This window comes from Etheostoma spectabile, chromosome 20 (genome assembly GCF_008692095.1).
Source record: "Etheostoma spectabile isolate EspeVRDwgs_2016 chromosome 20, UIUC_Espe_1.0, whole genome shotgun sequence".
NCBI lineage: Eukaryota > Metazoa > Chordata > Actinopteri > Perciformes > Percidae > Etheostoma > Etheostoma spectabile.
This window is the reverse complement of record NC_045752.1, coordinates 12,453,811-12,464,852: the sequence shown is the minus strand read 5'-3', so window position 1 is coordinate 12,464,852 and position 11,042 is coordinate 12,453,811. Positions and strand designations below refer to the sequence as shown.

General features: G+C 40.9%; 4 protein-coding genes across 9 annotated transcripts in view; 2 read left to right on the top strand and 2 right to left on the bottom strand.

The window, feature by feature from the left end:
• The window catches only part of LOC116670116 (uncharacterized protein KIAA1522 homolog), a 31,177-nt gene extending 30,053 nt beyond the window's left edge, over positions 1-1,124 (bottom strand). For 2 of the 3 annotated variants that reach the window (XM_032500444.1, XM_032500448.1), the window contains exon 1: positions 804-1,123. The gene's annotated coding sequence lies outside the window, so the exon portion shown is untranslated. Of the gene's footprint in view, positions 1-803 lie in introns of all 3 variants that reach the window. The other variant, XM_032500447.1, reaches the window with a different exon arrangement.
• Positions 1,125-1,933: 809 nt separating this feature from the next.
• On the top strand, positions 1,934-5,578 carry LOC116670243 (syncoilin). The gene is made up of 5 exons (XM_032500673.1): positions 1,934-2,474; positions 2,718-3,221; positions 4,486-4,896; positions 4,983-5,107; positions 5,195-5,578. The coding sequence occupies exons 2-5, from the start codon at positions 2,736-2,738 to the stop codon at positions 5,238-5,240; spliced, it is 1,068 nt and encodes a 355-aa protein (XP_032356564.1). The 5' UTR covers positions 1,934-2,474; positions 2,718-2,735; the 3' UTR covers positions 5,241-5,578.
• Positions 5,579-5,580: 2 nt separating this feature from the next.
• LOC116670242 (histone-binding protein RBBP4) lies at positions 5,581-10,021 on the bottom strand. Of its 4 annotated transcripts, none has more exons than XM_032500668.1 (11): positions 9,778-10,021; positions 9,143-9,290; positions 8,884-9,029; positions 8,221-8,397; positions 8,016-8,134; positions 7,442-7,602; positions 7,199-7,325; positions 7,004-7,081; positions 6,596-6,730; positions 6,163-6,273; positions 5,581-5,993 (listed from the first exon to the last, which is right to left on the bottom strand). In XM_032500668.1, the coding sequence occupies exons 1-11, from the start codon at positions 9,791-9,793 to the stop codon at positions 5,931-5,933; spliced, it is 1,281 nt and encodes a 426-aa protein (XP_032356559.1). In that variant the 5' UTR covers positions 9,794-10,021; the 3' UTR covers positions 5,581-5,930. The 4 variants fall into 4 exon arrangements, with proteins under 4 accessions (XP_032356559.1, XP_032356562.1, XP_032356561.1 ...); XM_032500671.1 differs by having other exon boundaries at positions 8,016-8,131; XM_032500670.1 differs by having other exon boundaries at positions 8,221-8,394.
• Positions 9,935-11,042, top strand: part of zbtb8os (zinc finger and BTB domain containing 8 opposite strand) — a 3,207-nt gene continuing 2,099 nt past the window's right edge. Inside the window, exons 1-4 of the mRNA XM_032500674.1 lie at positions 9,935-10,174; positions 10,529-10,553; positions 10,648-10,769; positions 10,902-10,984. Of these exons, the coding sequence (XP_032356565.1) occupies positions 10,093-10,174; positions 10,529-10,553; positions 10,648-10,769; positions 10,902-10,984 (312 nt within the window). The 5' untranslated portion in view covers positions 9,935-10,092. The remainder of the gene's footprint in view (positions 10,175-10,528; positions 10,554-10,647; positions 10,770-10,901; positions 10,985-11,042) is intronic.

The following is an 11,042-nucleotide window of genomic DNA, read 5'->3' as shown; positions in this document are numbered from 1 at the left end:
GGAAACGGCCGTCAACCCTTAATTGATCGCTGGAAGTGCTGCAGTTTCCAGAAAAGTTTGGATTTGGAGTTAGCTGCCAGTCCAAAGTCCAAACAGAGAGGGGGAGACCCCTAAGAGAGACGGTCCTATGTTATCTCTGTCAGGTTAATCAACAAGCAGTGGATCTTTATTAGACCTGACACTGTCATTGATCGACATAAAATGAACCAAATGTCAGAGCACCATGCTGCATTCATTTGCTGCTGGTGGGTCAGTGACGAGAATAACACAATAGTCGTTATTGTCATTAGCTGAGAGAAGCACAACAGGTCTTAAATTACCTATTGCTTAGGATCCCTCAAGGCCAAGCTAAGCAAATATCCCACACCTAGTTTCCATGCATGCCTATACACAACTTGGATATCTTGCCATCCATTTGCATCTCACTTTATCTGATTACACTGTAAAACTATGGTTTTACATATAGGGACTATTTTCTTTATTTTAAAGCCTGATCTTACTTTTTATATATAGAGACTGCAACTGCAGTAAACTAATCAGACAACATGATGCAACAGCTTCACTTGTAAATGTACTTAGGCGTGCTTACAAGTTGATTCAGTCGACCCTGGTATCATTTCATACTGCAATTTGAACTTTTTGAAAGAACTAAACTGTATTTGTCACCATCTGCCACGCCAAAGCATAGTTTAGGCGGCTTTATGAGGAGGAACTAAAAGACATAAAGGCTAGCCTACTTGACTGCACTTTTCTGTTAAAACGTAGCCTACACAACGACAACGACAACAAACTGTTACTCCTACCTTGACGAACTTTTATGATACAGTTGGGTTTGTTCACCCTCTCTCCATTAGAAGCGTCTCCCTGCTGTGTCCTCGCTCTCCAACTCCAAACTTTCACCGTCCGAAGGAAAACTTCAGGTGAACCATTTCCGTGAAAAGCCCTTCAGGAAGCGACTGGAGTCGGGATTTGGTTGTACCCGCGGGTACGGATCCGTTCTGTTTGGATGAAGGCTCCTGACTTCTCCCACACTGTCAATGTAGTTTGTCAACGCTCAAGTGGATCTCAGAGGGGGAAGTGAAGAGAAGTTGTCGTCGACCTGCAGCGCCCACCTGGAGGAGGCTCCGCGCGCTCAGGTGAGAGCGCGAGGCTGCGGTCGGTGTGGTGACGACATCTAGCGGTGAGACGGAGGAACAACAGAGCAAGGGAGCAAGATAGATACCGTGTAGGAATTCTCTTTTCCCACACTTCGTTTGCATTTCCAGCTTTCTAGGTTTGCATTTCCAGCTTGTTTATGCAAAGAAAATGTCTCCTGAAGAAGTGTTGAAAATCTCTTAGGATCAAACAAATTCTTCGACTATGATCTGTAGTTGGCCCACAGATAAAATGTTACAAATATTTACACAAACTTGTTCCTTTTGTTTTTATTTATGCAGATTATCTGTCAATCAATGACAAACCCTACTAGATACATAGGACACATCACTGACCTATGAAAACCATGTATTTCCAAAACATCAACTATATATGAATTAATAAAAAAAGGCTGCCTGTTTTTTTTAACTGTGTGACAATGCATTAATCACAAAAATTCAATAAGTATTAGAATCTTGTAAACCCATTAAAGAACACTTAAAAATAAAAGAAATCACCACATTCGGAGACCTGTTTGTTTGTTTTTTTGACAGATAGTAGAGAATACACTCTGATATTTAGGTAAATGGTTGACAATGACATGAAGTTTCCACAGCACAGATGATGCAACCATGTTACAATAAAGGCACTCTTAATAAACATACAGTGTCCATTTCTAACTTTCTTGTTTGGATACTATTTTACTGTATTTTTCATGTGGAGGATGATTAATTACGCTAGATAATACAAAATATTCCTTAAAGATGAGCGCTTAAAATGGCTTTCTTCATGTAATTCCTCCCTGCATATTATTGTGTGTGGTGTTGTATGTTTGTGTCCATTTGTATGTGAGGAATTTGACAGGCAGCGTGCAAAATACTCCAAACAAATACTGCATATGAACCATGCAAATTATATATGCAGCTGGGCTCAATACTGAAGGGAGCTATTAAAAGAATAGGCCTGCCCATGTTACCCCCTCTGCCTGCGCAGCAGTCTGAAGCAAAAAGGTTGAGGAAAAGCTATTGCTCAAACACTTTTCAGTAATGCTCAAAAAAACATCTGTATAAATATAGTTCTCTCCGACAAACAGGCTGGTCCAGATATGTGGTAGCTGATGCATCCAGAGCATGTAGGCCAGTCTGCCCTCAGCACTGACACAGTTTGCGAGCCCCTCTGGGGGCATGAGAGTGTCTTATATAGAGTTTCCCCCGTGCCTCCAGCGTTATAAATAAACACAAGTCAGTCTGTTTTGCTAGAGACAGACAACCTGCAGAGCTGTCCTCAAAATTTAAAGCAAACCGTGTTCACAGCTGTCTGGACTGTCATCTCCAAACACAGTAAGTAGAACTACACTGATCTGTATAAGATATTTTGTCAATGAGGGTTTTAAGGTACTCTTGTGTGTGATCATTGGATGATTGGAAGTTTCATTATGATTACATTTACATTAAATTGCTTTGTTATGTAAAACAAACTAATAAGAATGACCACAAGAGAGGGCTTTTACAACCACAATCTTATCAATAAGTGCTGTAAGTCATTTGATTAATGGCCAATGCTCTCCTTCTCCATTCTTCTAGCTTGTCTCTTAGAAGAATATGGACAATCAAACATCATCAGAGAATGGGAAAAACATGGCATCCAGGATGAAGGACTCACACATGGGACTTGTCAAGAATGTCACAGACGGCAGCCATACTGACTCTGAAACGGAGACAATCATGCCCCTGGATGAGCGTGCACCACATCCCATACTACAAATGGACCAGGCGGTAATGGACAACGTAGGGAAGCTTTTCGAACACTGCATCCAGCAGGTGTCCCATCTGGAGACACAGAGGAACGAGCTGATACAAGAGCTCCTCCGTCTGCAGGAACCAATTCTGCGAGTTGTGGAGCACCTGAGAGGGAAGCTCCTAGATACACAGAGGCTGCTCACGCTGGCTCAGATGGATTATGTCGCTGTATATGAGGAAGTAAAGGAGGTGAAGAGGAAACTTTTTACCACAGCCAGAGACTGCATCCAGAGCCAGGTGATGCTGTCGGAACAGGAGTACGAGGTGGCTCAGTCTGCTGTGTCACAGGTAGAAACCACTGTGTGGATTTACTTTGCCAGCTTACAGCAGACAGTTGTGGTTTGTGCTGCAGTTTAAGACGTTTTCCATTTCCATATATCTCATCCACTGTAATTTAGTCATTTCATTTCAATTTGTCCCAACTGGACAATTTTGTTAAAATGTGCAACAAACAGCAGTAATGAATGTTAAGGGTCAATGCTGAATGTGAGGCATGCAACAAGAAAGAATTGATCATGATCATTTTAAAATCTACAGATTAAACTTATCATGAATGAGGTTTACAGAAAAATTGATTTTGGGATTGATGCCAAATAATACACTGTTTTGGAAACCACATATAAACATATTTTAAAGCTATATTCAGTCTCTATTGCAATAATAATAATAATATATCCTTTATTAGTCCCACAAGGGGAAACTGCAATTTATATTCTGCTGTTATTACACACAGGCTTGAATTATACGCACATGCTACACATGCACTAATGGAGAGATGTCAGAGTGAGTGGGCTGCCCATGGAAAGGCGCCCCGAGCAGTTGGGGGTTCGGTGCTTTGCTCAAGAGCACCTTGGCAGTGCCCAGGAAGTGAATTGGCACCTATCCAGCTTCCAGTCCGCCACCATACTTTTTGGTCCGTATGAGGACTTGAACCATGACCCTCCGGTTCCCAACCCACCTCTGGACTGAGCTACTGCCACCTCCAAATGTACATGTAGACATTATACACCTTATATTATTTACTTATAATATACCCATCTATGACGTACTTTGCGGAAATATAGGAAAATATATAGAACAAATTAAAAATATGTAGTCATACTTACAAACCAAAAAAATACTGTAAATAAATACATGTAGTGAACTAAATTATCTAAAAATGAGTATGACTCAAATGGATCAGGAAATATGTCAACTAATTATTGTATTTCATTAGTCATGAATTATTGTATTTGGTTATACATGAATTTATAAAACAGCTGTTATGAGGAACTCAAAACATGTAGCCCCCTTTGTTTGAAAAATTGTTTAAGATATTTTTATGACCAGAATGACATGTTTGTAAATGCTTGTGATGTTACTTGAAATAGGTTATATGTCAATATGTAATGGTTCATTTGTTGTTTCCCATTTTTGCCTCATTGTTTGATTACCTACATTCAAATTAAATTAAAAAAAATTGTAATTCTCAATTTTCTGAAATAACTGGCTTTACTCAATTATGCTAGTTGTATGTACATTATGCTTGTATCAATTTTACATCCATTCATAGGAGGAGCTCAAGGCCCACATCCAAAGTTTGACCCAGGAGTTGTCCGAGCTCCACGAGGCCCAGCAGAACCAGCTAAACACCCTGAGGGACCAGGCCTCTAAACCCTGCAGGCCCAGGGCCATGAGTGATGTCAGCCAGTGCCGGCAGGCGTCTGTTAGGCTGCAGCGGCGCCTCAGCGGCAGCGTGAAGACACTGGAGGGCTGGTACGAGCCTCGGCTCATGGCCCTGCTAAAGAGAAGGCAGGTTGGTGAGGACGCCTTGAGAAAGAGCAGGGAGCAGGCTATGGACCTGAAAGCCAGGCTGGGGCCCCTGAGAGAGGATATACAGAGACTAGAGGTGCAGAGAGCCTGCCTGGTGCAGAGGGTCACTCTGATGGAGAGAGAGAGGGAGGAGGGTGTCATACACCACAAGGTACAATGATTGACATCAAGGAGGACATAAAAAGGTTAAAATGTTTGGTAAAAGTAGTCAAACTAAGATGTTTCTCTACTTTGCAGGAGACTGTGGGGAAACTAAAAGAGACTTTGAAAGAACTGGAAGTGGAGTTTGAGGTTCAAAGAACATTTAAAAAAGATCTGGAAGATCATAATGATGGCCTTCGAAAAGAGCTGACATTTCTCAGGTAGGTTGACTTTTCACAGTTGCATGTACTTGAAATGACAAGCATCAGGATTGAAAAACAAGGACTAACCAGTGGCTTGTTTTATAGAGGCTGTGATGATCCCAGTGAAACCACTGCAGAGGACGATCCCTAGTTTTCTGTTTTCAGTAGATATTAAGCTTATTATCTACACCAGACCAAACCATTGCACGGAATTTACATTTAATATAGAAAAAAATAAAAATAAAACGTCATAATATGCAGCAGATTTTTTTTGCTTCAATAGAATTAACTCTTACCTACAACTTAACACCTGGCATGCTGTGCCAGGAAGCAGAGCAAACAGATTTACTGTAAATATTTTATTATGAATATAAGTACACAAGAGATCAGATGCAGCACAGAACAACTCAGAGGAAAAAAAAACACATACAAGTGACAAACGCAATCTGGAAAATTCATACTATGAATATCAAGCAAATACAAGAAAAACCTACAGTATGTACAATATTTATTTAAAATGGATCTTCGTAGAAATATTTTCAGCACAACTACGGTAATCAGGATGAAAGAAATAAAACCATCAAAAAGCAAACCTGAAAGTTGGACAGATCTGTGATGGTTTCATCACAAGCCAGAGTTGAATACTGGAAGTTTAAAAATAAACAAAAAAGATCTAAAATTCTGACCGATACAGACTTACTTTAAATACATCACCACATGATGACAACACAGCATTTTGTTCTTCAAAAAAACACTGCTGCCCAAAATGTATTTTAAAAAGGAGATCACTGCTTATGCGCCCAGCACAAGCAGGTCAAACGAAGAGATGTGGAGACTGGACTCATGCCTGCACCTCTGAATCTGCAGCACCTTCTGGGTCCTCGTCATTGTAGATATTTTCAGCCTTTAGAAGAAACAATTCAAACAGTAGATTGACTGTAACTGGTATTCAATGTCAATAAATACACTTTAAAATGATACCCATGCTGTGTGTGGTGTGTAATGGTATTTATAATTGCATATAGTATCATGAACCTCTGAAATTCCAACCATGTGACAAACAAAGCTCTTACCATCTGCCAGACTTGCATGATGTTGTCCTCTGATACAGAGCAGATGACCCATGGCTCGTTGGGGTTCCAAGAGAAGTCGGAGATCTTTGCTGTGTGTCCTCCGTGGATGAACTAGAGAAAAGCAGAGCAGGAGAGATCACTACAGCACTCTAAAATCCAACACCCGCTGTGGACGGACACAGACACACACACACACAAAAGTAACAAAATACATTTACTCACATTACTGTATTTAATAGGTTTGCTGTGTATGTTGAGTGAAGTATTGTATTTTGCTATATTAGCAATCCCATCCATTACGGAGTTTAAAAAAAATCCACTACAGCAGGGATGGCTAAATGCTTCATCAAAGTATTGGTACTTTTACTTGAGTACAATATTTTGGTACATTTTCCACCTCTGATCCACAGTGATTATTTTTGTCCCAACTGACCAGTAGCTCAGGAGGACCATCCTCAGCATCCTCCGGTGACTGTTCCTCTCCGATCTTACTGAGGTCCCAGACATTGAGCCTCCTGTCGGTGCCGCTGGAGGCCAGAATCGTTTCATTATGAGGAGACCACTGAACCTGTTGGGTAGAGAAGGGTCGGATGTTTCATTTATACAAGAAAGTGCTCCATAATCATAACACTAAAAGCTAATGTCCACAATCATAAAGACTAAAACTAACAGAGTATTCCTTTGTTTACAATGGCTCCTCTGAATCACATTGTCTGGATAACATGCTTGATGTTGTAAAGATAGATGTATGCAGAAGTGACATATGTGCTTGAAAGGCAGATATCAAATCTGCAACAAATTATTTCAGATGAATTTGACTGGCCAGAGGGTCACTTCTTACCTGGAAAATCTCATCTTTGTGAGACTCAAACGAGTGCAGCTTTAGCTTCAAGTTCCTTAAGTCCCAAAGAGCCACGGTCTAAAAATACAAGTAGTCAGTTTTAACCGATTCACCTCGTACAGAACGAGAACAGATCCTGCACCACTTGACATCAACATAATCTGTAACAGCTCAACAGAGAGAGATAGGACCCACCTTATCTGCAGAGCCAGTGGCCAGGATGAACTCGCTGTAGGGATTGAAGGACAAGCAGTTGACCTCAGCTGTGTGGGCGTCCACTGCATGGCTGGGCTTGGAGGTGTTGTTGGATCGTGTGTCCCAGCTGTGTCGAAGCAGATGAAAGCACCATTGTTAAAAAATGTAATTGAACCACTTTGTTTCTCGTGTGAGTTTTCACAGTGGTTAGTGAAACTTGGCACCAACTCAAGAGCTGCTCACATCATAAGTTTCTGGTCATCGGCCACAGACCCAAAGAGCGACTCGTGAAGCAGGTGCCAGGAAACATCCTCCACCACAGCCGTGTGGCCTGTGAAGATGGTCTTGGCATCCACTATCTTTCCCTCTTTAGGCACTGTGCTGATGTCCCATAGGCAGATTGTCTGTAAAAGAGAGCAGAGAAAATGGCTAGAAAATGTATTAACATTTTTAAAAAATGCTTTGCAGTAACAACAAATGGGTAAGGCCTCTGCCTGGGTCCGATTTTCGCCACAAAATTATTTATTTGTTTAGACAGACCTGTCCCCACTGCTAAAAAACAAAAATCCTAAAGGAAATGCTGTGATAATTAACTCTAGACCTTTACAATAGCAAGTGTGGTAAAAAACACTACCATTTTTGTCCAAAGGGGCTGCTGAAATCAACAAACAGAAAGTTACATATAACCACTTTATAGGTTAATTTGTAACAATTCATTAAACCTGGGAAAACACAAGATTATAGTTAGAGTGGGTAAAACAGGAAGAAAGACAACATTAGACAGAAGAATTCAGGTATGTTGTAATAGGTTGCTTACATGGTCATCAGAAGCACTGAGGAGGCAGCCGCTGAGGTTTGGGTTCCAGGAGAGGCCATAGCCCTCCTTCTGGTGGCCTCTCAACCGCAGGTCTGGGGTGCATTCTCCAGAAGGGTCTTCAATATAAATTAAATTAATGTGACAAGAATTCTGCAGAAAACACTTGTAACAGACTTTTGAAAATGTGTTTTGGCTGTTATCCTACCAGGTTTGGAGGGGTGCTTTGTGTAATCAAATACCAGCACGTCACTGGTGGGGGTCTTTGTGGCAATAATGCAAGGATTCTGAGGCATGTAGCGGGCTCTGTTCACTTCCCCCTCATGATTGATCTTGATCTCAATCTCAATCTTCCCACTTACAGAGCCAAAGCCTCCAAACTCTGAAACAAACATCAGTTACATAAGATGTTTGTTGCAATTGGGCATGTGTCGGAAAGAAAATTCTGTTCTAAGCATGTTTAATTGTCTATTCTATATTCTGAGTACGGTCCGTTACATTTTATCAACTATAATGGAATCTAAAACAAAAATAAGTACCACTATTTTCTGAAGCATTAAAGATTTCAGCAAGATTTAAATTCACTGAGAAAATTTTTGCCACAATATTGAAATACAATGACTTGTTTGGAGACAGTGTTGACGTTGAATGACAATGTTAATATTGAACAGGCCTAGCAATGTGAATAATATGGTTCATCTATGTGACTTGTAAATGAGTAGTGGGCATGATTTTATGGCATTACCATTGACCATAGCATCGTCAATCCATTTATGTGATCCATCCCTTTATTTGGTACAATAATCAGCTAGACACAATAGCATAACAGTTTTTAACAAAACAAAGCACACATGCATACATTATCCCTCACCTCCTTTTTCGCTGTCATAGTGTGATGCATCAAACTGGGCATCATCATTAGGGAGCTGAACACTAGCAATTACAAGGTGATTCTGCTCATCGGAAGTGTGTGTTCCCAAAACCAGTCTGTGCACACTGTAGTCTTTGCCCTCTGGCCTGCAAAGAGGGATTAATAAATACATTTCATATATTCATTCAATGAAAAACAATCCAATTCCTCTATCATGTCATATTTTGGTGGATGTCAGTTGCAGCCGATCTCCTCTTACCTGGTGACATCAGGCAGCCACTGGGCTGTGAGGCTGGGCCACTCCAGGGCGTGAGTCATGACCAGGTCGTAGAGGAAAGGAGTGTTCTTCTTCCAGATCTTGTACTCCTCATTGATCACCCTTTCCTCCACAGCATCATCAAATGCAGCTGCAAAAATAATGTTTACCAGCAACGCAGAGTTATGTTATAATGATGCCAGTCATGCAGCATCAAATTCGCTTGGACTGAACATCAAAGTGACATGAAAAGTATACCGTACTCAGCAAAGTAGTTCCCTTATTAAAATTAACAACACTCATTTTGCTGTTAAGATAACGACAGAACACGTTTCTATAGTTAACGTTAGCTATATGAATTTAACAATCCTAATCAAACCACCGTGAGGGAGAGCCAAAGCAATATGTCACTTCACGTGCATCAAAGAAACCTGCTTTCGTCAATGAAAACACCTGCATAGCCAGCCTTCTAACAGCTAACGTTAGCCAACAGCTAGTTGGCTGGTTTCTAACAATGAAAGGTGATGCTGGCTGTCGCGCCAACAACCACCGATACATCCTGACTGGTAGTTTCTATCATTCTGGACAACATACACACACATTTAATCAGCTTATTCACAAAAGGTTAACGTCCTTACCGTCTTTATCCGCCATTGTGTCGTGGTTAAGCCACTAATACTGGCAAAGAGTAGGAAATGTGTGAAAAACGCTCTGTAGACAGCACGGAGGCTTGCAATGGCGCCAACTCCATAGAACAGGACTGGCCAATCAGCATTCACCAAAAACCGAAAGGAAGTCGCCTGACCGGCTCCATCCGGAACGCCCTCTTGGTTGTAAATGGTTGTTGTTCATTAACTGTCTAGTACCCAGAGTGATCCAACCTAACGACACACCGACATGGTAAAGAGTAGATTTGATCACATTTTAAACCGTTGAACAAACTTGCAGCTATAATGGACGACCGTGCGCTAGACCTGACAGAGGCACAGAAAGCTACCAAGTCTAAATACCCGCCAATCAACAAGAAATATGAATGTAAGTCTGACGTTATGGTAAATAACGTAGCTAGCTTAGCTTAGCTTGTTAACTAGCTATCCCTTTACTCGTGAAAACCGTGAAATAAACTCTTTTCACAATCTCTTACGTCAGCTAACTGTAGTCACCGTAATGTCCACGATCTAATACACGGAAACTGTTTATCTAATTTTGGTGACGTGTGCAATACATAGCAAAGTGTTTGAAAAGAGTATATATGTATGTATGTATGTATGTATGTATGTATGTATGTATGTATGTATGTATATATATATATATATATGCCCAGCTGTTCAAGGCTGGTCTAACAGCTTTCCCTGTCCCATCATGTCACCATGTGATTTACTATTACAGATCTGGATCATACAGCAGATGTACAGTGAGTGTGTTTTTAATAAATTGGAAAAGTGTTTAATCTCACGTTTCTCTGTACAATAGTCATTACTAGTATATTTGCTGCTCTCTCTTCCTAGAATTCACTCCTGGGGAAACTCTCTAGAGGAAGCCTTCGAGCAGTGTGCCATGGGCATGTTCGGCTACATGACCGACACAGAGACGGTGGAACCGATTGATACTGTTGATGTGGAATCGGAGGGTGAGAGCACAGTTTGTCGCTGTCTGTTAAACACAAACCTCAGTTAACCTTTTCTATACCTACTGTAGATCAGTCATGTTCTTTCCAGATCCATGAAACTAAACTCTTACATACCTTTCCTCTTCTCAAAAGGGGATGATATGGAGTCTCTTCTTTTCCACTTCCTAGATGATTGGTTGTACAAGTTTTGTGCAGATCTCTTCTTTGTTCCCAGGGTAAGTATGTTGGTCAGTTATGGGGTGTTGGACAATTTTTTGCATGTAATTTAAAAAA